Source organism: Dromiciops gliroides, chromosome 3 (genome assembly GCF_019393635.1).
Source record: "Dromiciops gliroides isolate mDroGli1 chromosome 3, mDroGli1.pri, whole genome shotgun sequence".
Taxonomy (NCBI): Eukaryota; Metazoa; Chordata; class Mammalia; order Microbiotheria; family Microbiotheriidae; genus Dromiciops; species Dromiciops gliroides.
Window position 1 is genome coordinate 561,428,703 of NC_057863.1, and position 27,875 is coordinate 561,456,577.

The window sequence follows — 27,875 nt, forward strand, 5'->3', positions numbered from 1 at the left end:
AATATTGGTTGGGGAAATGGAGGCTATAGCTGGTCTACAGAAATCAGGGAGTAGTAGAAGCAATAGTGTTAGTGGTTATGAGGATCAAATGAAAAAATGTGTGTAAAGTGCTTTGCAAACCTTCAAACCCTTATGTCAATATTGGTTATTATTATCTTAGATTAAGAGAGGTATGTCCAGGTGATAGTGCCATTCTGCTCTGCCCTAGGACTCTCCCACACCTCATTTAAGGAAGGTAAGCTAGGAAACCCTTTGATAAGGTAGAGAACCCTCCAAAGGAAGGCAACCAAGATGGCAAAGGACCTCGATTATGCCATGTGAGGATAGGTTAGAGGAACTAGGGATATTTATCCCTGGAGCAGATGATGGGATATGACACCTGTCTTCAAGAATTTGAAGGGCTAGCCTATGGAAAAGGTCTTAGAGTTGCTTTACTTGGCCCCAGGGGATGGAATGAGGAGCAAGGGTTGGAACTCATAGAGAAGATTTAGGCTTGATTTCAAGGGAAATGTCCTAACCATTACAGTAAGATGAACTGCTTTGGGATGTGATGGGTTCTCCCTTGTCTTAGAAGTCTTCTAGGGCAGCTAGGTGGCACAGTGGATAGAGCACCGGCCCTGGAGTCAGGAGTACCTGAGTTCAAATCCGGCTTCAGACACTTAACACTTACTAGCTGTGTGACCTTGGGCAAGTCACTTAACCCCAATTGCCTCACTTAAAAAAAAAAGAAGTCTTCTAGACAAGGTTCTATAATAGTTTTCCAGGTCCATTGTACAGGGCAGGCCAATAGTCACAAATATTTAATAACTCCTTTATTTTCTGTTTTTAATTTACAATACCATAGCATCATATACAGTATATATAGGAAATAAATATACATTAAGTGTGAAAAATCCAATTTTGTAAATGGAAAAAAATAAAGAAAACATAATTTAAAGAAATCTATTAAAATATCAGACCTCTTTGTGAGTTTTGGCCTATGCTATGGAAAGGGTCTTGTTCACTTCCAGGCTGAAAAATTCAGTCTCTGAGGTTTGGTTTTGAAACATACTCTCCTTTCTTTTTTTCTTTTTCTTTTTCCTTTTGTGGGGCAGTGAGGGTTAAGTGACTTGCCCAGGGTCACAGCTAGTAAGTGTCAAGTGTCTGAGGCTGGATTTGAACTCAGGTCCTCCTGAATCTAGGGCTGGTGCTCTATCCACTGTGCCACCTAGCTGCCCCCCCCCCATACTCTCCTTTCTAAAAGTACTGTTTGGGACAAATAATAGAATCATAGACTATTAGGGCAGGAGGGAACCTTAGAGATTGTCTACTTCCATCTCCTCATTCTGTGGAGGATAAAACTGGGGCCTAGAAAAGAGAAAAACCTTGTCCAAGGAAATAGCTAGTTTAATGATAGAATTAGAGCCAGGAGTAGGTCCTCTGATCTCTGCCCAAAGTTCTTTTCATTGCACTCTATTTACTTTTTTGTTTGTTTGGTTTTTTGGGGTTTTTTTTGCAGGCAATGGGGGTTAAGTGACTTGCCCAGGGTCACACAGCTAGTAAGTGTCAAGTGTCTGAGGCCGGATTTGAACTCAGGTACTCCTGAATTCAGGGCCAGTGCTTTAACCACTGCGCCATCTAGCTGCCCACTCTATTTACTTTAAAAAAAAAATTTTTTTTAGTGAGGCAATTGGGGGTTAAGTGACTTGCCCAGCGTCACACAGCTAGTAAGTGTTAAATGTCTGAGGCTGGATTTGAACTCAGGTCCTCCTGAATCCAGGGCTGGTGCTCTATCCACTACGCCACCTAGCTGCCGCTCTATTTACTTTTTAAAATTACAATGAGTTTAAATGATTTTTGTTTGGGAGAATTTCACAATATCCCTTGAAATATAGTTCCAGTCCATCATCATTGACCAAGCGCTGTAGGGGCTAGGACATGAGACCCTAAAGCAGAGGTGAGGGCCCTGGAGGTTAGTGGACTTAGCCACAAAAGCATGCTAATGTCATGTGTCAGTATGTAGGTATTCTTCTTGAGTGACATTGGCCCCAGAACTCCCTGGGGGATGCCCCCTCCCACATCTCTTGTTCCAAAGGTAAGTCTATTGCCTTGGTCACTACTATCCTTCCACAAGCCCCTTTTATGATTGTATGTGTGTGTGTGTGTGTGTGTGTGTGTGTGTGTGTGTGTGTGTGTACATTTGTATGCAGGTGCAATATGGTAGGGAGGAGAGGGCAAAGTTTCTAACAATGTTCTTTCTAGAAGTCTGTGTATCCCTTTCCTAAAGCTACCTAGAAATCACCCATTTCCACAGTATTCTTATAGTTTCCAGTTATGTAGCAAAAATGAAATAGAGAAGAGGAATAGGAAAACAAACTCCAAATGAAAAGCTTTTTTAAAAAAGGAAAAAAATAGCTGTTTGTTTTGTGTAATAATAGTGTCCGTGACAGTAGTGCCATGCCAATCATGGAGGGCAGCATACTGTGCCAGAAGATAGAAAATATACTTTAGTCCTAGTCCTAGTCTCTGCTTTATCATGAACAAGCCATTTATTTGGCCTCTTTAGGACTCAATTTCCCCCTCTGTAAAATGAGAGGTTAGACTAGATGATTTCAAAAGTCCCTCTGTGTTCTGGGTTCTAACATTGTTCATTCTGAGCTTTCATCCAGCTTTGTGTGCTGTGTTCTAATATTCTGTGTTAAAAGCATCTTTCCAGTTCTACACTCTTTTTTTGGGTGTTCTAATATTCTAAGGCCCTTTCTAGCTCTGCATCCAAAGTTCTAAGATTCTGTTTTCTAAGCTTCCTTCTAGCTCTAACATTCTATGTTTGTGGTCTAACATTCTTTGTTTTAGAGTGTCTTCTAGCTCTAACATTCTCTGTTGTGCTCTAACATTTTATTTCCTAAGTTTCTTTTCATCTCTGACATCCTGTGCTTCCTGATGGTGCCTCATGGATCCAGATGGATTTTTTTTTGGGGGGAGTGAGGCAATAGGGGTGAGTGACTTGCCCAGGGCCACACAGCTAGTGTCAAGTGTCTGAGGCCAGATTTGAACTCAGGTCTTCCAGACTCCAGGGCCAGTGCTCTATCCACTGCACCACCTAGCTGCCCCTGATCCAGGTGGGTTTTTAAAAGAGAAACAGTACACAACCTGTCTAAGAATATTATTTTCAGTTTAAATTCCTGCCTATCTGAGCAATTTGCAAGAGGTGAGGGGGCAGGCAACACTGCCCCGTGTTCAGGCTCTCTACCGTAGATGGACCTATCTTTGGCTTATCTCTAGGATTGAGCCCAAGGATCTAGAAACCAAACCAGCTATAGAAACCATCAAAGAAGTTGAACTGACTGGCCCTCTGGAGTGTAAGAACAAAGACCAGGGAGAAAAAGAAGAAGTAAGAGGTATGTAAAGGATGTCTATGTGTATTCTGTTACTCCTTATCACTTGATACTGAAAGATACTCCTGAGCAACTCTTGTATCTATAGCAGATTAATTGTAGCAATTCTGATAGATCATTGTCTGTCTCCCTTTTCTCCAATGTCAGCCTCTTTCACTTTTCTCCAGAAAGTAGAATCTTATTCATGTCCTCAGCCCCCTTTCAGGTCAAATGATGAAGGAGAGAGAAGCAGAATGGACACATCTTCTGTGTCTTTAGAACTGAGCTGGGCACCCCTTCCTTTCCATGAAGATTTTCTGGTTCAGAGGTCAGGGGACCCAGTAATAGGGTCAGAGGCCATGCCAGAACTGGTAAAGGGAAGGGCTGGTAGGTGAATAATGGGATGGTGACTGTCCAAGGCTGTACCAAACCACGCAAAAGGCTAGCAGGTGACTGTGGGGAGAGGTTTTCAGAGGAGTAGTATGTGAGGCAGTCTCATCTTGCAGGGGCGGACTTTATAACATCATAGAATTGCAAAGTAGTATGACACTGTGGACATTTTTTTTTTTTAGTGAGGCAATTGGGGTTAAGTGACTTGCCCAAGGTCACACAGCTAGTAAGTGTTAAGTGTCTGAGGCCAGATTTGAACTCAGGTACTCCTGACTCCAGGGCTGGTGCTCTATCCACTGCGCCACCTAGCTGCCCCAACACTGTGGACATTTTAAGAAGAGAATGTTTACTTCAGAAGGTATACCAAAATATATATAAACACACTTCCTCCAACACGTTGGGAGAGGTACAATCTCTCTTTCTCCTTGTACCACCTCAGTCTTGAGGAGGGGAAGGAAATGAGATTCATAGTTTAGCTCGGTTCAGTCTCAGTTTCAAGTCCAACTCCCCCTCTCCCTAGGGTTGAGTCTCAGGCACTCTGGCTCTGGACTTCCATGCCATCCTCACTGCCCTGTGTGAGATTTAAAATTGGATATTAGATCATAAATCTCCCCTACTTAACCTTTCCCTTAATTTATCTCCCAAACTAGTAAATGGAAGCAGGTTTTGGTTTTCTAGATAGACCTTTTTATTTATAGTTATGATAGTCACAAGGTGATGTTGGTTAGAAGGATAGGAAAGTAGAAACACAATACAAATCGTCTTAAGTCTAAGCTTAGTCTATATTCCTTATAACAACTCACCAAACCGACAAGGCCACCAACCGACAAGGCCACCTTTTGACAGAGCGAGAGAGTCCCTGCCGCACCGTCAGGAGTCCCGCCAAGCAGGCAAAAAAAGGCTACTTCCGTTCTCTCCACCCCGGAAGTCAAAAAAAAAACCCGGCAGGCAGTCTGACATGCGCAGCAGGCGGACTGTACCCGGCAGGCAGTCTGACATGCGCAGCAGGCGGACTGTACCCGGCAGGCAGTCTGACATGCGCAGCAGGCGGACTGTTCATCTCCTCCCCAAAAGGGTGGTCCTTGAAAAACTGGCGTCTTTCAGTTATCCTAACCGACTGTTAAAAACTTTCATATTTTACCACACCTGCTTGTAATCATGATTACAATGTTACCATGGTTTGAACACCTGGTCCCACAAGGAGATCCTCCCATACCTGAAACTGAGGACAAATATAACATAAAGCAGAAATAACCCCTCCTCCCCCCAGGCCATTTCTTGGGTAAAAGGGAGAGAAGGGAAAGGGAACACAGTGATCCCTTGGGTGCAGCAGTCTGGAGCACAGCTGAAAAGGTGGTGGAAGAACTTGGTTTAAAGAAAACAGTTGGTAGTCAATCAGAGGAGGCTAGCCTGTCCATGTGGTAGAGATGCATTGGCCTCTGTGTTAGCCAAAAGAGGCAAGCTCAAAAGGTTGGTGACAATGGGGAGAACCTTAGGACATGAAAGCTGAAAAGATGCAAGAACTACAATTTGGTTTACAATTTCTGGTCTTTTTTTTTTTTTTTTAAGGAAGAGTATGAGAAGTGTTGCAATTCGGAGATTCATTTGTTGTCTCCCTACTTAAGTTGCTCTTAAAATTAAACCTCTTTGTTCTCAGGTCAGGTAATGCTAACATGAGATTTAAAAAGCTCCTTTCATCAGCTTTTTTCCCCTTAAAAACACTTCTAGCTAAATGGCTGCATAACCATAATCATCATGGAGAATCTGCCTCTATTGGATGAAGGAAGGTTCTATGACCTACACTACTATTATCAATTCACAGCATGGCTCAGAAATCTTTCATGGCTTCCCATTGCCTATATAGCAAATAAACACCAAAATTTTGGGGGGATAAAGTCCAAATCTCCTTGTTGTTGTTGTTGACTTGTTTTTCAGTTGTGTTTGACTCTTTATTACCCTTTTGGGGTTTTCTTGGCAAAGATCCTGGAGTGGTTTGTCATTTCCTTCTCAAGCTCATTTTTATTTTATTTATTTATTTATTTATTTATTTTTTGTGGGGCAGTGGGGGTTAAGTGACTTGCCCGTGGTCACCCAGCTAGTAAGTGTCAAGTGTCTGAGGCTGGATTTGAACTCAGGTACTCCTGAATCCAGGGCCAGTGCTTTATCCACTGCGCCATCTAGCTGCCCCCTCAAGCTCATTTTACAGATGAGTAAACTGGGGCTAACAGTTGAGTGACTTACCCTGGGTCACATAGCTAGTAAGTGTCTGAGGCTGGACTTGAATTCAGGAAAAGAGCCTGCCCTACTCTTGGCCCTGTACTCTATCCACTGCACTGCACTGCCTAGCTGCCCCCAAACCTCCTTTCATAGCCTTCCATAATCTCCAGTTCCTATTATTTTCCACATAGAAAGTTTCCACTTGAGTCAAACTTATCCACTCATTATATAACACCATGGGTTGTGCTATTGCCTTTTCTCACACCATTACTTTCACTAAATTCAATTTTACTTTATTTTTAGGTTCATATTTTCCTCCCATTTCCTTCTACCTCTTGCCCCACCTCCCCTTTAAGAAAGCAAGGAAAACAACCATTATAAAGATGTAGAGTCAAGAAAAATGAATACCCACACCCCCCTCTCCCCCACCAAATTTGCACATAAGTCTATTCCATCTCTTTCTGGAGGTGCGTAGCATGCTTCATCATAAGTCCTATGGAATTGTTGCTGGTCATTATGTCCACACCAATACTTTTCTTCCTGGAATGTATCGTTTACTCACAACCTACTTTTTCTTTTTCATTAAGGCCCAATCTACCTCTTGCAGGAAGCAATCTTTTCTTCTCTGAATTCAAATCACTCAATATATGTGCCATTCATTTGGCAGGTGATAGTTTCTTTTGCTAGGGTGGGTAGGTGGTGAATAGACAAGAGTGCCAGCAAGCCCTGAGTTCAAATCTGCCTTAGACACTTACTAGCTAGTGTGACCCTGGGCAAATCACTTAACCCTGTTTGCCTCAGTTTCCTCATCTGTAATCTGAGCTGGAGAAGGAAATGGCAAACCACTCCACTATCTTTGCCAAGAAAACTCCAAATGGGGTCACGATGAGTTGGACACTATTGAACAACAACAAAAATCTCTTGTGTTTTTGAACCATTATCATTACTTAAATTTATGTCTTGCATCACCAACTAGATTATAAACTCTTTGAGGGCAAGTTCTGTCTTGTATGCCTTTGAATTTCCTCCAGTGCCTTGAATATAGCAGGCACACAGTACATATTTGCTGATTGATTATAATGGGGTAAAACCAGCAATTTCAGATGATGAAAGTCCAGCCTTCCACAAATTATGGAGTTTATTTTGCTTACCCAGGTGTGATTGAAAAATTCATATTTAAAATGCCTTTTAAAGTCTGCTTCAGGGGTTTCTACTTCCTTTTATTGTCCATTTTACAGAGAGCATTTCAGCCAAGAGGCTTCGGGCTAGGCAAGCTATCTCTCCTGTCAAAGTGACAGGAATCAACTTGATAGACAGGGTGGAGAAGAACAATACTCTGAAGCCTTCAGCACCTGAAAGGTGAGTCACTCCCTAAAAATCCTAAAGGTGTCTTTTTAAAAATTAACATTTTTCTAGTGCACTTAAAGAATGTCCTTAAAAAAAATCTAACATTTCACCTGGCTGTAAGTAAGGTTAGGAATGTAATCTGTTGATAGCAATTGAGGCTAAGCCTTTGTTTTGTAACCTCATTTCATGTTTGGACCATCTTTTATTTTTGTGTGTGGGGGGCAATGAGGGTTAAGTGACTTGTTCAGGGTTAAGCTAGTAAGTGTCAAGTGTCTGAGGCTGGATTTGAACTCAGGTCCTCCTGAATCTAGGGCCGGTGATTTATCCACTGCACCACCTAGCTGCCTCTTGGACCATCTTTTTGATGGGCACTTTACCCTTTAGCACTCCTTTATGAGTATTTTTATTTTTTTATTTTTTTGAGTATTTTTATTTAGGATAATATTTATAATGGTCATGCTTCCTCAGTGTGATGCTGGATCAGGAGATCTCACCTCCTAACTTGGTCCAGGAATCCTGGAGAAGGGTGATATAAGTAAAAGGACACCAGTCTATAGTAGAAAGAGCACTATAGTCACTGGTGGACAGAAATTCTGGATTTGAGTCCTAGTTCTACCATGTATTAGATATGTGACCTGGACTGTTCACTTAATTCTATAGGTTTCTGTTTTCTTTGGATGTAATATGCATATAATACTTGAATTACCTACCTTAGACAGCTGTTTTGATAATCAAATGAAATACTGCATTGAAAGTACTGGTAAAAGCAGGAACAAAGATTGGAGAAAGCTTTTTTTTTTATTTTTTAGGAGTTTGGCTATGAAAGGGAGAAGAGATTCCCTATAAAAGGATGAAAGAGAATTAAGATTAAAGCGAATATATATATATATATATTTGGTGAGACAATTGGGGTTAAGTGACTTGCTCAGGGTCACACAGCTAGTTAAGTGTCAAGTGTCTGAGGCTGGATTTGAATTCAGGTCCTCCTGACTCCAGGTCCGGTGTTTTATCCACTGTGTCATCAAGCTGCCCCATAAAGTGAATATTTTTTTAAGGATGAAGGAGACCTGAATATGTTTGTAGTCAGAAGAGGAGGAGTTAAATCCTTGGGCAAATAGGTTCCAGAGAGGAGATGAAAATTTTGAACCTTACCAATGGCATATAAGTACCTTGTCATGGAATAAGAATGACAAGGTTGTCCAAAGTCTAGTTGTTAGTGTTACCATTATGTATATTTTTGACTTTCAAAACCCATCCTCATCCTTCTTTAGGCTTGTTAAATATAACTCCACTCATTGTACTTCACCATCAAACCAAACTGGCCTCTTTGCTCTTCCTCATCTACAGTACTCCATTTTCCATCTCCATGTCTTTTTCATTGGTTTTATCCCATGGCTGCAACATACTCCTCCTTTGCCTCTGTCTCTGGGAATATGGGGTTTCTTTCAAGACTCACCTCAAGCATCACCTTCTGAATAAGACTATTCCTAGTTCCTCTCCTTTCCAGGTGCTACTGCCTCTCTCCTGCCCCCAGTTGTCTTATATGATTTGCTTGTTTGGTAAAAGTTTATACATAGGTATAAGCCACTTCCTTCCTTCCATTAGAATGTAAACCTTTTGAGATCAGGAACTGTTTTATTTTTGTATTTGTGTCACCAGAGTCTAGTATGTTGCCCACCACATAGAAAGTACTTTATAAAAACTTGTTATTGGGTGCTATATATAAAGACCCAATGTATGACCTATGTAAAATTTGTCTTTGTTTTGTCATCAGTATCATAATCAGTATTTACCTCATACCTAGGTTGCTAAGGTAATCTCTCTTTTGTTTGCCTTAGTTTTGTTCTCTTTCAGTGTATCCATTTAGCCTAGAGTTAGCAACATCCTTTTCTAAGCCAGGGTACCGATTCTTACTTATTCACTGTGGAGAATGATTAAAACTGGTAAGCTAAATATTCCCATTTTTAGGAAATGAGAAACTTAATGTTCATGCAGATGTTCTCTTGAAGACATTAATTTTTAATTTTTTTTTGAGGCAATTGGGGTTAAGTGACTTGCCCAGGGTCACACACAGGCTAGTAAGTGTCAAGTGTCTGAGGCTGGATTTGAACTCAGTTCCTCCTGACTCCAAGGGCCACTGCTCTATCTGCTGTGCCACCTAGCTGCCCCTGAGGACATCAATGTTAAGTAAAATAGTCTCTTATTGTTTAAAATTTTTTAGTCCTACTTATCTGCAAGAAAGTGTTTGTATCGAGTTTTGCTTCCCGGTGGAAGAAGTTAAGAGGTTAAATGACAAGGTGGTATAGCCTGGGGGAGTTCAACAGCAGAGGAGTCTAGTATAGTTCAACAAGCATTTATGAAGTGCCTACTATGAGCTAGGTACTATAGTAGGCTACGGTGAGACAAAGACAACAATGAGTCTGCCCTGAAGGAGCTTTCATGCTATTAGGGGGTGAGAGATAAATAAGTCGTACATCTACACATATATTTATAAAGTAAGTACAAAGTAATTGCATGGGGTTGGGGGTGGGAAGGCAGCTCTTGGGTTGAGGCTTGAAAGGAGCTTAGGGCTTTTAAAAGGTGAAGAAGAGAAGGGAGAGCATTCTAGGAATAGGGCTGACAAAATCCTAGAATCCTAGAAGCTAGAATGTTATCTACAGGAGATGGCAAAACAAGCTTGGCTGGAATGTCAAGTGAGTGAGTGGTGATACTGTACATAATCAGCCTGGAAATATGGAGGGGTGATCTGGCATTCCAAGCTGAGGGAGCATGTAGGAAGCAATAGGAAGAATATTAGGTGGATTGAAACAAGACCTGATATGTTGGAAAGAGCACTGAATTTGGAGTAAGAAAAAATGGGCTTTCAGCTTAGGTTTGCTATTAGCACCTGTGTGATCTTGGGCATGTTGCTTTTCAATTTGGAGTCTCAGTTTCTTTATCTGCAAAATGAAGGCATTAGGTTAGATTTCCTCTTAAGGTTTCTTCTACCTCCGTAATTTTATGGACTTAAGACAAACAAGATGACTAAGATGTAGATAACTGACAATGGAAGAACTAGCAGGTAGGAATCTGAGAACTGGTAAGAGTTAATGAGACTGGATGGGAAAAAGGAAGAAAACTTCCTTCTTATGATTATTTGGGGTTATCTCCCCAACCCCAACCACGTCTTAAAGAAACAAGACTGACTTGGATCTATCAGATTTATAATTTGTCTACTTTTTGCACGCTGCAAAATCCAAGATAAAAGCCCTATTACATAACCTAGTCAAGCTTGGTAACTGCGTATAATGAAATTAAAAATTAAGTAGCCCTTCTTCAATTTAGGGCTTGTTCCACCATGAAAGAGGCATCAGATTGGCACAGTTCTTTTTATATTTAGTTATGATAGCTCTTTACTGAGTAGAGAAGCAGCATAAAGAATATCATAAGAAAGAATGTGACTGAAAAGGGGGTAAGCCAGGCATATGGTAAGAACAGAGGATGATCAGTGGACAAACTCGGTGCCCTGAGGTCTAACAGAAGGCTACTAGCATGTTGGATGGACAACCTGTCTGGGATTTGTGGAAGGACATGGAAAAGAGAAGCAGAGGATGAGAAGGTGCGGATTGGTTGTGACCTGCCCTGTTGGTGGGAACATTCACACAGGTCTGCTGCAGCATCAAATCCCATGACAATTGTATTTCATCATAAGTAGAAGATTCCCAATCACCAAACGATGGTTCATTTATTGGAACGTCAATTTAATATTAGAGCTCCCCAGGATAACACAAGTATTTGGACATCTTCTGCAAGTTGGTGGTCATAGGAAGAGATCTGTATTTAAATGGGTTGTGTCAATAGTCAGTTTTAACACATAATTTTTAGAAAACTTGACAAGTAACAAAGTGGTATTAGGAGATCTGTCATCAGAGGTCCTAAGTTCCCTCCTCAGTCCTGGCAATTTGCTAGCTATGTTACTGTGGGTAACTTTATTTCTCTGAACTTTGGTTTTCTCATCTGAAAAAATGGGATAGTGTTATTGTTGTTCAGTTATTTTCAGTCGTGTCTTACTATTTGTGACCCCATTTTGGGGTGTTCTTGGCAAAGATACTGGAGTGGTTTGCCATTTTATTCTCTAGCTCATTTTACAGATGAGGAAATTGAGGCAAACAGGGTTAAGTGACCTGCCCAGGGTCACACAGCAAGTAAGTGTCTGAGGCCAGATTTGAACTTAAGAAGAGGAATCTTCCTGATCCCAGGCCTGGTGCTGTATCCACTGCCCTACCTATTGTCTTTCAAGGTTGCTATGAGGAGAAAGCAGTTTACAAGCTTTGCATAAAGCTTTGATAAAATGTGAGCCTACTCTTATTAAACATTTAATGGTTATTTCTCTTTTGTGAAATTGATGCAATTTATGAGGGACATTGATCTTGAATTATAATAGTTAGGATTTGAGTTGTTCAAAAGATTGAGGACCTGGTGAACATTTATGGATTTGCTCCATTTTAGAGAGTGCACCTCATTTCTAGGTTTATGAATATTAACTGGGCGAGTTGGGGGTTTTATGCAAACTTGACTCTGGCTTGTTCTTCTATGGAGAGATTATTTAAAAAGCGCAGGAAGCTGACTCACAACTGTCCAAAGGATTTGAAGCATTGCACTTTTTAAGGACAAATATTAATCTGGAGAGGATTGTTTTCCACAGACTAATGTCCACATTCCTCTTGGGGCTAAGCTGAACCTCAATTGAGCAGTGATCATCGCACCTCCCCTGGGGGGGGGAGATTATCTCTGAGAGGTTGGTTTAGCTTTCCAGCTGCATTTCTCTTAGTCATGCCATGTTAGTGGCTTCCATGGTCAGTTTGCTTTTCTGTGTGTTTGTGTTGGCAAAAGATTGTTGTTGCTGGTTGTCATTTGTTCTCAGAGGACTATGACATTGGAGGTGATGTTATAATTTGCAGTGAATTGGATTTAAGTGAGGAGGGATGTGCAAATTCACTAGACTCACTCTCTCCTCCAGAGCCATCTGGGTCCAGTAGCAAGAATATACATCAGGATGACTGGAGATGGCCCTGGATATTTGAGGTAATTGGGTTAAGTGATTTACCCAGTTAGTAAGTGTCAAGTGTCTTAAGGGCAGATATGAACTCATAGCCACAGGTGCTGATGTGGTCACTTCAAAGGATCCTGTCACCTTAGATGTTGTTTTGGCTAAGGCGTGTTTATATATACTGAGGAGAGTGGGAAAATGAGAAGTAATGTAATCTTGGCTTGTGCTGAAATACAATTCATATCTTCTGGGCCACAATAGATAGCTATCATTTGTATAGCATGTTAAGGTTTGCAAGGCACTGGAAATTGTCTATTCCATTTGACCCTCACAACAACCATTTGAGATAAATAAAATATCACTTCACTTGATAGACAGAGGAAACTGGCTTTGGGAGAGGTTAAGTGCCTTGCTTTTGGTCATCCGCTAATAAGTGCTGGTGGCATTGGAACCTGTTAGAACCCAGGTCTTTCCTGTCTCCAAGTCTAGAACTATATATGCATACTATACATCTGCTGAGAATGGACAAGGGCACTCTACTCAAGCAACTGAAGCTGGGGGAGAAGAGAGATGATGAATCAGTTTGGACAAAAGAAATGCTTGAAGAGGGGGCAGCTAGGTGGCGCAGTGGATAAAGCACCAGCCCTGGATTCAGAAAGACCTGAGTTCAAATCTGACCTCAGACACTTAACACTTACTAGCTATGTGACCCTGGGCAAGTCACTTAACCCTCATTGCCCTGAAAAAAAAGAAAAAAGAAAAGTAAAATAGGATGTCTTGTATAGTACAGTGTAGTATATTGGTAAGACTGCTGAACTTGAAATCAGGAGAAACCTGGGTTCAAGTCTCACCTCTGGCATTTACTAGGTGTGTGATCATGAGCAAGTTATTTAATGTTGCTCAGACTCAGTTTCTTCTCTGTAAAATGGGGAATAATAATACCTGTTGTTCTTAACTCACAATGTTGTGAGAACAAAAGTGCTTTATAAACCTTTAAGTACCATATACATGTTAACTATTATTATCATAATTATTTGTAATTGCTTGTCACTAGCAAGGTAAAAGCAACAAGCATTTATGAAGTACTTGCTATGTGTCAGGCACTATGCTAAGCACTGGGGATACAAATACAAGCAAAAAGATAGTCCTAGTCCCCTCCCTCAAGGAGTTTACAATCTAATTGAGAAAGATAATACACAAAAGAGAGCTGGAGAAAAGGGTTGCAAGATTTGAGGAATATTCATGGTATGGTCATTTACATGGTTTGAAGCTCAAAAGAGAGGGGAATGGATGTTGGCTGTCTTGGAGCTCTCCACAAAATGGAGACTCCAGGAGAATTTACTATTGGGAGAAGTGCCAGTGTTTTCTCTTTTCAGTCATATCTACCCACATTAGATATGTTAGTATCAGTTGTCATGGATTCAGATGTCATCTTGGATGATGATTCTCACATCTACTCATCCAGCCTTAACTTCTCTCCTGATCTCTACTCTTATATCTCTAGCTGCCTATTGCACATACCCCACTGGATGTCCTGTAGGTATCTTAAATCCAACATATCAAAACGACTCATTATCTTTCCCTGAAGCTTCCTTCCCCTTTTCTTAAATTTTCCTGCTACTGCTGAGGACACCGCTATCCTCCCAATCATCCAGGCTCACAACTTGGATGTTATCTTGGACTTCTCTCTCCCCATTTCCCCCAATATCCAATCTTTTTTTTTTTTTGGCAGGGCAATGGGGGTTAAGTGACTTGCCCAGGGTCACACAGCTAGTAAGTGTCAAGTGTCTGAGGCTGGATTTGAACTCAGGTCCTCCTGAATCCAGGGCAGGTGCTCTATCCACTCACTGTGCCACTTAGCTGCCCCCTATCTAATCATTTTTCAAGTTCAGTTGATCCTACTTTTGTTTCATCTCTCATATATGCCCTCTTCTGTCCTCTGATATTGCCACCACCCTGATGTACACCTTATCACCTCATGCCTGGAATATGTACTAGCCTTCTGGTTGGTCTCCTTGCATCAAGTCTTTTTCCATTCCAAGTCAAGTTAAAAAGCACTTGAACAGAGGGTGGGGCTCTGTCAGTGGAGTTCTCCAAGTAGTGGCTGGAGGATTACTTGTTAAGATATTGTTGAGGAGATTGCTGTTTCAGGACCCAGTTGGACTAAATGACCTCCAAGATTCCTTGCAACCATGCGATTTTCTGCAGACCTTTGCTTTCCATCAGAAGGCAAACAAATTTAGCGCAGAGGAGCGATTGTATCAGAGAAATTGATTATCTATTTCATTTTTCTAGATTAAAATCACCAAGTTCTCTGAAATCAGACATGGACATGAAGCCCAAAACTCCTGTTGTCCCTCTTTGCCAGGGCCATGTAAAAGCAGGACAGGTAATATATTTAAAAGCAAGAGTTAACAACATAATTTTCCTTTTTAATGAAAGTGCTATTATTGTTTAATTTTTTCCTTTTCCTTTTCTTTTAGTTTTCTTTTTTTTTTTTTGAGAAATAGCTGATCCCCTTTTATTGATTGGTCTGAATCCAGAAGTCACTGACTACTAAAGACATTGTGTGTGTGTTGCGGGGGGAGGGGCGATGGGTTATGGGAGGGGAGGGGGAGAGGAGAAATTAAATTTTATCATTACATATTGGTTTTCAAGTCTGACATGCTTTCAAATCAGAATCAGTGAACATACCAAAATGAAAACATTGTGAAAGCACAGATCATAAATCAGAACTGCAAATGTTGTCCAACTGCTTTTGTAAATTATGATTGGAACAAGACAGAACCATCTCCAGGAGGCTCCTGGCATTAGAACAAATTCCCACTTGGGCCCTGGGGGTGGAGTCAAGGATAGGGCTGGTTCAATGTTCAGTTCCAAGAACAGGACAGTTTCACTTGGATTGGATGTGCTAGAGGGAGGAAGGACCAAGACTTTTGTCATTTTCACAGAAACCACCGTGATCACCAATGGCCACAATTCACACCAAAAGAGTTGATGGATGCTCTGGGCTTGCTCCACAGGCCAAGCCACTTAAAATACCCGAACTTTTTTTGTGTGTTAGAGAAATAGGAACTGAATGGCTGTCATAGGGAGGAGCGATGAGCTATGTTTTCCTTGACCCCAGAGGACAGAGACTACATGGAGAAATGGGCAGAAGATTATTTTCTTTCAGTTATTAAGTATCAGTTGAGATGCCTCAAACAATAGGCACAGAAACTGAGCCAATGAGTTACTAATCCACAGCCCTGGTATCCCTTTTCCATGTTATCACATATTAATTATTGGATGTATGTGACTGCTAAATAGTTTTAAAAAAAACATTTTGGGGCCCCAGGTGAAAAAAATCTCATTATTGGCAATTATCACCAGTAAGTTTTCTTCTGTCAAATGTGTTTGGTGACCACAAACTTTTTGAGAGTTTGCAAAATTACTAGCTGTATGAAGCGGGGAAAGGAAAAGTAGACTTTAATATCCCCTTCGATTTGCTATTGTAGGAGATGTGCTATGTATGTTTACAACGATCCCAACGGAATGTACCAGTGTACTGCAGCGAAGAGAGGAAAAGGAAGGAAATAGAAGATGACCGGATCATACAGCAGTATCAAATGCTGAAAGACCAGGAGGCACTCTATAAACATCAGGTATTCCACATCAGATAGGCAGCTAGGTAGCTCAGTTGATGGTGGACTGGGCCTGGAGTCAAGAAGTCTTATTTTTCATGAGTTCCAATCTGGCCTCAGACACTTACTAGCTGTGTGACCCTGGGCAAGTCACTCAACCCTATATGTCTCAGTTACCTCATCTGTAAAATGAGCTGGAGAAGGAAGTGGCAAACCACTCCAGTATCTTTGCCAAGAAAACACCATGGGGTCACAAAAAGAAAGACACAACTGAAACAATCTGATGACAATAAAAAGAGACTTGTTAATCTTTAAAGTCCCTTCTCACTTTAAAAGAATCTCAAAGCTACAATTATGAATAGGTTTAGATGTAAGGTGTTCTTTTGCTATCCTTTGCTTGGCAGGGTGGAATAGTGAATAGAATATTGGCCATGAAACCCCATTCAAGTCCTGTCCCATCACATAGTGGCTCTATAACAATGGGCAAGTTGCCTAACCTCTCTGTGTTCCAGGTAACTTTCTAGGTTGCAGGAAGTTGCTGACTTGCATTGGTAGAGGCAATTTCCTTCTATGTGAATAAAATTACAGGTCTAGTCCCTATGCACCATCTCCTTAGTTACCTTAATTATAAATTACCTATTGACCCTTTTTGTTTTTTTTCCTTTCTACTCCAAAAGCCATTCTTCATGGCAGACAAAATGGATGCAAAATACAAATTGAGTAGCTTTCCCTTCTCTCTTTTCTCAGTTATCAACATTCCATCCCTTGGAGTAACCCTGTCTTTGATTCTCCAATAGTGATGTAGCCAAAAAGCTCCCTTTCTGTTGTCTTTAGCATTCTTTATCAGCTTTAGTTCATCTGAGCTTTATTACTATTAATTTCCGAATCTCAGTTCTTTTATCTGGTTGTTTATCCCTTTCAGCTTTGTGCTATCTGAAGATCATACCAGCTATATCTTCATCCAAGTCACTGACAAAACGTAGGACCAGAGCAGGTTTAAGCATAGATCTGTGTAGCACTTCACTAAGAGACTTCCTTCCAGAATGATATTATCTAATTAATCGACGCTCTGGGCTCAGTCATAAAATCACTTAGCTGTGATCCCATTTCATTAATTACCACTCTCTGGGCTCAGGGATAAAGTCACCTCACTGTACAATTGTCTACCTTATCCTCAGAAATATTGTTAGAGAATTTTCAAAATGCCTAGCTTTGTCCCTGGTGTTCCTCTAATTTACCAGTCTAATAAGAGTATCAAAAAAGGAAATGAAGTTAATCTGTCACATTTGCTCTTATTGATCTAATTAAGACTTGTCATAATTGCCTCCTTTTAAAAAAATGATCACAGAATATCCCACAAAGAAGTAGTTGTAGGGTTTTGTCCAGAATCAATGTCTCCTAGGCCTTTTATCTTCTCTTCCAGTAAGGAGACAAATCTGCATCTCGTAGGCACTTAGTGTTTAATTGCCTAGGGAGGAAACCCCACACAAAACAGCACATCTGCTAGTCACTAGAATCATTCCCTTGCTCTCGATATCTGTTGAAGCAAGAGACCATTAATTACTTCGGCTTTCCTTTGAATACTCCTATTGCTATTTCCATGGTAAACTGCCTGATTGCTACACCTGTTCATGGTGTCTGGGAGTCTATCAATGGGAATTGTTCTCATTATTTGGCTTCATTTAGCCCAAGTACTTCAGTAATTAGCAGACTCTTGTAAAGCTCCTAATGCAAACTTTAGTCTGCTAACTGTAAAAGATATTCCTTGCTGAAAGAATTCCAAACTCCCAGTCTCTTCCTTCCTCTCCTTTTCTCTTGTTTTGTTGCTTAGCATCAGCTGGATGTATCTTTTCAGTGCTGATATTCTATCATTCTACTTCTTCTAATATTGAATATAGTAGGTATTTAATAATTGCTTACTTAAATTCAGAGAAGAACATTTCTAGTTAGAATCTGTTACTTATGGTGCCATTTTAATGGCCTGTCACTATTTCTAAAAGAAAGGCTTTTGTTGCATTGGTTGCTCAGAGAGTTGCTTTTTCAGATTCATATTTTAGTACATGTTTATTTTCTTTTTTTAATAGGCTAAAAACTTGGCTATTAGAGAACAAAATCAGAAAAATGCTGCATATAATCTTGGAGTTGCTGAAGCTATCAGAAGCCACAAGATTGAGAAACCTGAGTTTTATGTAAGTATTCCTTTTCCCCTAGTTCTTCCTCCTTTCTTCCTTTTGCTTCTTATGCCTTTTCTTCCTCCTTCTCCCTTTCCCTTCTTTTTTTTGTCTTTGCAGGGCAATGAGGGTTAAGTGACCTGCCCAGGGTCACACAGCTAGTAAATTTCAAGTGTCTGAGGTCAGATTTGAACTGAGGTCCTCCTGAATCCAGGGCTGGTGCTTTATCCACTGTGCCACCTAGCTGCCCTCCCTTCTCTTTTAATTTGTCTCTTTCTTCCCTGGTTTCATTTTCTACCAATTTCTCACAGGAAGACCTAAATTCAAATCACTTCTCTGACACTTCCTAGCTATGTGCAAGTCACCTAACCTCTCTGAACCTCAGTTTCTTTGTCTGAAAAATGAGGGTAATACTCCCTGTAGTATGTATCTCCCCAGGTTGTGATGTGTATGAGTATCAAATGGTATAATTTTATACTTCTCATCATTCTTATATTTCTTGCTAATGTTTTTGTTGCTGTGCCTGAATGTTAGAGATGCTGTGGTGCAATGCTGATGTTTTTATTCTTTGTGAGTTTGAGTGTCAGTTGGTCTTTCATTCTTTTTGAGTACCTACATTTGTATGCCATAATGTTTTTATAGGATAGATTTTTGCCCTAAGGAATTTGCAGGAATAAATTGTACTGCCATATTAAGGCCTGCAAATCCCCTTAACTATTTACTGATAATTGATGTGACATTTTCCTTGTGATAAAGGTTGGACATTGTTTAATGTGAACATTTTGGGGCAGTGTAACTTTTCTCACAAGTACAACCAACTAACAATTGGATATGGCTTCTACCTTGGAATTGAAACAGTGGACTTAAAATTGATTGCTTTGGGGGAAAGGGAAGAATTCTGTTGTCAGCCAGCCAGCTTCCTGAGACTTGTGTAGAGAAAATTTCTTCATATCTTGAAGAAAACAAGATAGAGGTTCTTGAATAGAAGAATGATCTTCAATGACGGTTTTTAGGACCAGAACATATATTGTAATAAAATTATTCCTGGTCAATTCTGAGCCAAAGTTGTTATCCATTTTTTTCAGGGCAATGAGGGTTAAGTGACTTGCCCAGGGTCACACAGCTAATAAGTGTCAAGTGTCTGAGACTGCATTTGAACTCAGGTACTCCTGAATCCAGGGCTAGTGCTTTATCCACTGTGTCACCTAGCTACCCCCTTGTTAGCCATTTTTATTGCCTGTATTAGAAAAATATACTGATGGATATACCCTGTATTCATCATGCCCTGATTAACTCACGTATTGTAATGGAAAGAAGTTTGGGACTAAAGTCAAAAGACCTATTATTTCTTCCCTTTGGGATCTTGGCCAAGTTACTTTTCCTCTCTATGCCTCAGTCTCTTCATTTATAAAATAAGAGCATTGGACTAGAGAATCTTTAAAGGTCTCTTTCAAATTTAAATATATGATTCTATGAACTTAAGACATTTAATGATCTTGTGAGAATATTGAAAGCAGTGACATCTTGACAGAGTGATCAGACTTCTTGTTGTTGAGTTGTTTTTTCAGTCATTTGCAACTCTTTGTGATCCCATTTGAGGTTTTCTTGGCTGAGATACTAGAGTGGTTTGTTATTTCTTTCTCCATTTCATTTGAGGAAACTGAAGCAAAAGAGGGTTAAATGACTTGCTGAGGGTCTCAGAGCTAGTAAGTGTCTGAGGTCAGGTTCAAATTTAGTAAGATGAGTTCTTAACTCCAGGCCTAGCATTCTATTCACTGCACCAAGGCTACCCTCTAACAAGGAGTCTCCTGTGTGTAGCCAAAAATGTACAAGAGTTCTTGGAAGAGAAAACATCAAGAATAATTTTGTTTCATGACTCTTTGATTATTAATATTAAAAAAAGAGATGGATGCTCTCCAAAGGTGTTTGTCACCATCATGGAGAATATCCAGTGCATGTTCCAGTATTGAAGCAGGACTCCTTTTAGATGATGAGGTCCTTCAACTTCTGTTGTGGATGACATTGTGCTGATTTTATCATGTACTGCAGCTTTGAAAGGTTTTCTAAAGCAGGGCTTCTTAAACTTTTCCCAATCATGACCCATTTTTGTCAGTGACATTTTTATGGGACCCTAGGTTTATAGGTATATGAAATAGGTATACAAATCAAACACTGACTGCCAAATTTTTCCCAACCTGCATTGGGAAAGGAATTTCCTTCCTGGGAACTCCCTATGTTCATGAAATCATATGTCCAGATCCTATTCCTATGACATGCAGGTAAATGGACAAATTCTAGGGTTTATCTATAAGTAAGTATATTTATCTTAGATAGGTAATACAATGGACAGTGAGCTGGGCTCAAAATTGACCAGAAAGAGGAGAATGGGCTAGATGGATTTCGGGAAATTGGACAGTACTTAACTGACCTCACACTCCTCTCTGAAACAAATGCTCATTTTTTGGCATTCCATATTTTATTCTAATTACAACATAAAAACAATTTTTTACATTTGTTTTTAAAAATTTTTAGTTTCAAATTTTTATCCTCACACTTTTCCATCCCCTATGCCCTTACTGGGAAGACAAACAATTTGACATAGGTTATACATGTGTAGTAATGCAAGACATATTTCCACATTAGTCATGCTGTGAAAGAAAACACAGACAAAAAATCCCAAGATAAATAAAGTGAAAAAAGTATGCTTTGGTCTGCATTCAGACTTCCTCAGTTCTTTCTTTGGAGTTGGACAGAATTTTTCATCATAATTCCTTCAGAATTGTTTTAGATCATTGAATTGCTAAGAATAGCTAAGTCATTCACAGTTGATTATTGTATAATATATTTTACTGCTACTTTGTACAATGTTCTCCTGGTTCTAGTCACTTCACTTTGCACCAGTTTATATAAGTCTTCCTAGGTTTTTCTGAAACCAGCCCCATCATCATTTCTTATAGCACAATAGTTTCCACCATAATCATATACCACAACTTGTTCAGCTATTCCCCAATTGATGGGCATCCCCTCAATTTCTAATTCTTTGCCACCACAAAAAGAGCTGCCCAAAATATTTCTGTACATAAAGGCCCTTTTTGGGGGATATCTTTGGGATTCAGATCTACTAGTGTTATTGCTTGGTCAAAGGGTATGCAATGCCCTTATTTTTAATACCAATATTCTTCCAGTGATATTGTGTAATTGCTAGTCAAAGACTATCATAGTCTTCAAAGAATTGAAGTTGAGAATAATCCAAAGGAAATTGAGGAGGAATATAAAAAGTAGATGTGAACAGGCTATAATACATTACCAAGAATTGCATGGCAAAAGAGTTATAAAAGATAGTCAGAGAAATGTATGGTTAAAAAAAGTAACCTAATCACATAGTGTGGGGGATGACTAATGGACAGCCCACATGTTGTGTTAATATTTATACAATATAAAAAGATCTAGAGGAACTTTTCTAGCATGTTGGATGGAACCCCTGTAGCTGATTTATGGGAGGACATGAAATGGAATGTCATATGATGTCCAAGTATGGCTATGTTGTGTTATTACTGTAGGTAGTACCCACATAAAAGGACCAGTTGTGTAAATTATGTCAGCACAAGAGTATTTTTATAATTTAAAAAATAATTTTATAAAACAACTTACTATACTTTTCCTTCCTAGGTTGGCAGTTAAGTCTTTCAAAAATTATCTCCAGCACTTTTGCAGGTGTACTGTATTACTCCAGTTCATGTATTCAGTGGTACAGCCAAAATGGCTTACTTGCTTTTCTCTGTCCACAGCATCCTATCTCCTACCTCAGTCACTCTGGAAAGGCTGTTCCTATCCCTGATGTGCACTCTCTCCCCACTTCTAACTCCTGGAATTCCTAGCATATTACCAAACTCAGATCAAATATTTCTTTGCATTAACTTTGTGTATATTTTGTTATTTTCTTATGTGTTTGTGGTTTTTTTTCCTCCAACAGAATGTAAGTAGTTTAAGATTAGGATATATTTTTGTATTTTTTTTTTTACTATTTTACATGTTTTTGTATCCGCCATGCCATACATATAGTAGGTACAGAACATCGATTCACTTTGGAAGATATCAGATTGTCCTGTGTATGAACTAGATGTGGTGGGCGGGGGTGGTATGCAGTAGTGATTTTTAAGATATTCACAACACATTGACATGAATTATCCACCTGGAGAAACCACAGTTTTATTCCAGAAAGCAGACATCATGCTATCTCTATATGTTGTACAACGCTATCGGGAAGCTTTGCCTCCTCACTTCTGTTTCTTAGGTTTCCTGTCTTCCTTTAAGACTCAGCTCTGGGGCAGCTAGGTGGCACAGTGGATAGAGCACCGGCCCTGGAGTCAGGAGTACCTGAGTTCAAATCCGGCCTCAGACACTTAACACTTACTAGCTGTGTGACCCTGGGCAAGTCACTTAACCCCAATTGCCTCACTAAAAAAAAAAAAAAAGACTCAGCTCTAATCTCCTCCTGGAGGCTTTCCCCAGTTCCTCTGCTGCTCCTCTCAGAGTTCTTTTTAATCTATCTAATTGTTTATGCACACATTGCCCCTCTCATTATGTGAGCTCTTTGAGAGTGTGGTCCGTGTTTTTGCCTTTCTTTGTATCCATGGTATTTAGCACAGTGCCTGGCATATATACATTTATTCAATTTGTGTTCATGTAACTGTGTACATGAACACAGTGACAGTTGTTTGGTAGCACAGAATTTATTTGGATATTGAAAAGACTAATGAGGAACAGAGCATACAATGACTATTTACATGAGTTTATTGGTTACATAGTACTTTGCCTTCCTCATCTCATAAGCATTTAAATAGTACTTACTATCTAATAAGCACTGTGCTAAATGCTTTACAATTGTTATCTTATTTGATTCTCACAACAACTTAGTGAGGTTGGTGCTTTTATTTTTTCATTAATTTATTTATTCATTCATTCATCCATCTATCCATCATCTATCTATCTATCTATCTATCTATCTATCTATCTATCTATCTATCTATCTATCTATCTATCTATCTATCTATCTATCTACTGTTGAGGAAGCTGAGGCAAACGAAAGTTAAATGACCTGCCCAGGGTCTTTTCTTGTTTGTCCTTCTTCTTGAAGAGGACCATGAAATCAGGAGGTGATGTTATGACTTGCAGTGAATTGGATCTAAGTGAAGCAGGGCTGTGCAAAGCCACCAGCCTCATCCTTTCATCCAGAACCATTGGGTCCAGGAGCAAAATATACATCAGGATGACTGGAGATGGTCCCAAATGTTTAAAGCAGTGGGTCAAGTGACTTGCCCAGGGTCATGCAGCTAGTACTGTCAAGTGGCTGAGGCAGAATTTGGATCCTCCTGATTGCAGGGCCAGTGCTCTATCCACTGTGCCACCTAACTTGCCCATGGTCACACAGTTTCTAAGTGTCTGAGGTTCAACTTAAACTTGTCTTCCTGACGTTTCAGCACTGCATCACCTGGCTGCCATGATCCCAAAGAACTTGATCAGAAGAAAACCAGTAAAGGATTCTTATTCCTCCTTACTGGTTAGCTTCTGAACTAATCCTACTTTAGTATACTGAGAGTTTTTTGTTTGTTTATTTCTTTTTGTTTTTTCCTTTTAGAGTATTGCAGGTCTGGGCAAGCTGACTATGAGAGAAAGCTTGGATAAGAAAGGGTATCCTGAGGAAGCCAGGTTCTTAGTGTCTGGTGCTTTAGCTCCTCAGTTAGTTATACATGTCTTGGTCTTTACCAGAGATAATGTTGCATCTTCTGTTTGTCCTGAGAACAGGATTCCCTTGTGGGGTTTAGCTGGCACAGGTATGTTGTGTTAGGGGCTAGAGGAAACTCCCCTGGTCCCAGGTTAGTTGAACCATTGATATAGGTCAGTTTCATAGAACGAAAGCTGGCTCCCCAAATAGTGTATTTCCTTACTTACACCTGACAAAAGGCTTTCCTATTTACCAGTAGTAGGATTAGGAGAAGAAAGGGGCAGTAGACAGCAGCTCTAACATGAGGACACTTTAACTAATCACTTCCATGAAAGATGACAAAGAGACTTTGGTTTAAAAATATATTTATTTGGAAAGGACCATTATAATTATAATAATAACCTGAGGCAAACAAAAGTTCAGCGATTTGCCCAGGTCAGTTTAATTATAATAGATTCCTTTGCAAAATGACAAATTCTATTTTAAACTTTTTATGCGAAAATTGCTGCTGTGCCAATTATTTTTCACACACATGGACTGTGCTATTTCTGACAGCGGGTTTGCATTTATCTCAAGTTTAAGCAATTCGTGGATGGGGTTTTTGTATACAAGATGACAGTGTTGTAATTCATTATCCTCATGGAAATGGTTAGGTTGAAAATGTGGTGCTGATAAAAAAAACAACAAAAACAACACCCTTATGTCCTGATGAAGATTGTTGGAGGACATTAGGCAGCAAATCTTGTCATGTTTTTAATTGTTTGCCATGTACAACAGCAGGAGTTAGTTCTGCTAGATTACTAATAGAATGATTTCTCTAGCATTTAACCCAATGCTTGGCATATAGTAATCACTTACTAAATGCTTTTTCACTTATTCATTCAAGATGTGCCTCAACCATCCCTACAACATACTGAGCCAAGGATTTATGGCTGTTTCCATTTCACAGGATCATAGGATTTACAGGTAGAAGGAATCAAAAGGGTCATCTGGTCTAACCCTTTAGTTTTACAAATAAAGAAACTAAGGATTAGGCATTTTAGATGCCTTGCTGAATGGGTAATTGTTTAAATGGGTAATAAATAGCGAAAGTAGGATTTGAACTCAGGACTCCTGACTATTTAGTGTTCTTGCCATGCCTACATTGACTGACTTAGCTAAGGATTCATAAGAAAAAAGAGAATATATTCTAGATGTTGTTATATTATTGCACACTCACTGTTAATATTTATCACAGTCTGCCACAAAATATAGTTTTTGATCGAGGTGCTTAATCAACTTGGATCCAAGATCCTAGATTATTTTATGTGGAGAAGTATATACTTGAGATATTAGTCATTTGCAAGTCATCAGTATGAGTTATTCATCAGTAAATGATGTCTTTTAAGTCTTTTAACCATCTGCCCTCACCCTGTGCCCTCTGGTCCACCAGGCTTTATCATTTGTTTTGCTGCTGCAATTTCCAGATTCTTGGGTATTATCATCTTCTTTACCACCATAGCCTAAGGATTATTGGGCCTTTCCACTGATTTCCAGTTGAACTTTCTTTCCTATATGTGTTATCTCCCCCAATTAGAATGTGAACCCTTTGAGAGTAGAGATGGTCTCATTTTTCCATTTGTACACAGGGCATTTTTTAAAAAAATCAATTTCGTTTTATTTTTAATTCCAAATTCCCTTTCACTTTATTTCCTTCTTACTTCCCTACAACTGAGAAATCAAGAAAAACACTACCCCATTGCAAATGTTTATAGTGGTGCAGAAAAAATTCCTGCATTAGACATGTAAAGAAAAATGTGTCTGCCCCCCTGAGAATATCATCCCTTTATCAGGAGGCAGAAAGCATGTTTCATCATGAGTCCTTAGGGATTGTGATTGGTCATTGTTCTGATTAGAGTTCCTAAGGCTTTCAAAATTGTTTGCCTTTACAGTATTGTTGGTATTGTATACATTGTTCTGCTCTGACTCACTTCATGCTGCATAAGTTCATACAAGTCTTCCTGGATTTCTCTGAAACCATTCCATTAATCATTGCTTATAGAACAATAACATTCCATCATACTCATATGTCATATGCCAAAACTTGTTCAGCCATTCCCCAATCTATAGTTATCCCCCACAATGAGTTTCTAATTCTTTGGCACCAAAAAATAGTTGCTGTGAATATTTTTGAACATGTGAGTCACTTTGTTTTTATTTTGAGGGTGTGTGTGTAGGGGAAATAGATCTAGTAGTGGTATCACTGGGTCTGAGAGAGGGTTCTGTGTAATACCTTTTGGGGCATAGTTCTTACTTGCTTTCCAGAATGGCTAAACCACTTCTTTCAATAGTGCATTAATATACAAGTTGGCCATAGCCTCTCCAGTATTTGACATTTTTATTTTTTTTTGTCAGCTTTGACAATCTGATGAATGTGAGGAAACCCAGAATTGTTTTAATTTCCACTTATTTAATTATTAGTGACTTAGAGCATTTTTCATATGGTTATTGATAGTTTGGATTTTTCTTCTGAAAATGATCTATTCTTATATGTTGACAACTTATCAATTGAGAAATAGCTTGTATTCTTGGACATTTTAATCAGTTTCCAACATATCTTAGAAATGAGACCTTTACCAAAGAAACTTGTTGCAAAGATTTCCCCCCCTCATTTACCTGCTTCTCTTCTAATTTTAGATGCATTGGTTTTATTTGTGCTAAACATTTAAAATTTTATGTAATCAGAATTGTCCATTTTAACTCCTGTGATCCTTTCTTTCTCATATTTGGTCATGAACTCTTCCCCTATTCAGAGAGCTATCATCTAACTTCCTCCTTGTTCCTCTAATTTGTATTATGGTATTACTTTTTTTTTTTTGGCAGGGCAACGGGAGTTAAGTGACTTGCCCAGGGTCACACTGCTAGTAAGTGTCAAGTGTGTGAGGCTGGATTTGAACTCAGGTCCTCCTGAATCCAGGGCCCGTGCTTTATCCACTGCACCACCTAGCTGCACTGATATTACTTCTTATGTCTAAATCATGTACCCACTTGGAACTTCTCTTGGTATATAGTGTGAAATGTTGGTCTATATCTAGTTCCTGCCAGCCTACTTTCCATTTTTCCTAACAGCTTTTGTTGAATAGTGAGTTCTTACCGAAATAGCTGGGATCTTTAGGTTTATCAATAACTAGGCTACCATGCTTGTTTGCTTCTGTATATTACATAACTAATTTGTTTCACCAATCAATCTCTCTTATTTTTTACCCAGTACAAAATTGTTTTGATAATTACTTTTTTGTAAAATAGTTTGAGATCTTGTATTGCTAGGTTCCCTCCTTTCAACTTTTTTTCCATTAATCTTTGTAGTATTCTTGGACTTTTATTCCTTCAGATGATTTTCCCTTCTAATTCTAGAAAGTCCCTTTTTGTTAGGTAATTTGATGTCATGGTACTTAAAATTAAGGTAGTATTGTCATTTTTATTATGTTCTTTTGGCCTTACCATGAGCAATGAATATATTTCTCCAGATATTTAGAAATGGTTTATTTGTATTCAAAAGTGTTTTGTAATTGTTCACATAGTTCCTCTGTGTCTATTGACAGGTAGTCTCTCAAGTATTCCATACTTTCTATAGTAATTTTAAATGGAATTTCTCGGTTTCTCTCTTGTATTTTGTTGATAATATTCCAAAATGCTAATTATTTATGCAGGTTTACTTTATATACTGAAACTTTGATGTTGTTTCAATTAGTTGAATCTCTAGGATTCTCTTAGGTAAACCATAATATCATCTGCAAAAACTAATAATTTTGTTTCTTCTTTGTCTAAATTTATTTCTTCAGTTTCTTTTTCTTGTCTCATATTGATAGTATTTCTAGCACAGAATTGAATATCAATAATAATAATGGACATCCTTGCCTTACCCCTGATTTTATTGGATTTTATTTAGTGGCTCTTGGTTTTGGATAACTACTTTTTGTGTTAAGAAATGACTCATTTTCCCCTATGTTTTCTAATAGGAATGAGTGTTGTATCCTGTCA

The 27,875-nt window shown here is 39.2% G+C and overlaps 1 protein-coding gene across 1 annotated transcript in view; it reads left to right on the forward strand.

Moving 5' to 3' along the window:
• The window catches only part of CCDC81 (coiled-coil domain containing 81), a 66,493-nt gene that overhangs the window by 22,586 nt on the left and 16,032 nt on the right, over window positions 1–27,875 (forward strand). The window contains exons 6-10 of the mRNA XM_043990735.1: window positions 3,262–3,377; window positions 7,199–7,319; window positions 14,632–14,725; window positions 15,834–15,980; window positions 18,044–18,148. Of these exons, the coding sequence (XP_043846670.1) occupies window positions 3,262–3,377; window positions 7,199–7,319; window positions 14,632–14,725; window positions 15,834–15,980; window positions 18,044–18,148 (583 nt within the window). The remainder of the gene's footprint in view (window positions 1–3,261; window positions 3,378–7,198; window positions 7,320–14,631; window positions 14,726–15,833; window positions 15,981–18,043; window positions 18,149–27,875) is intronic.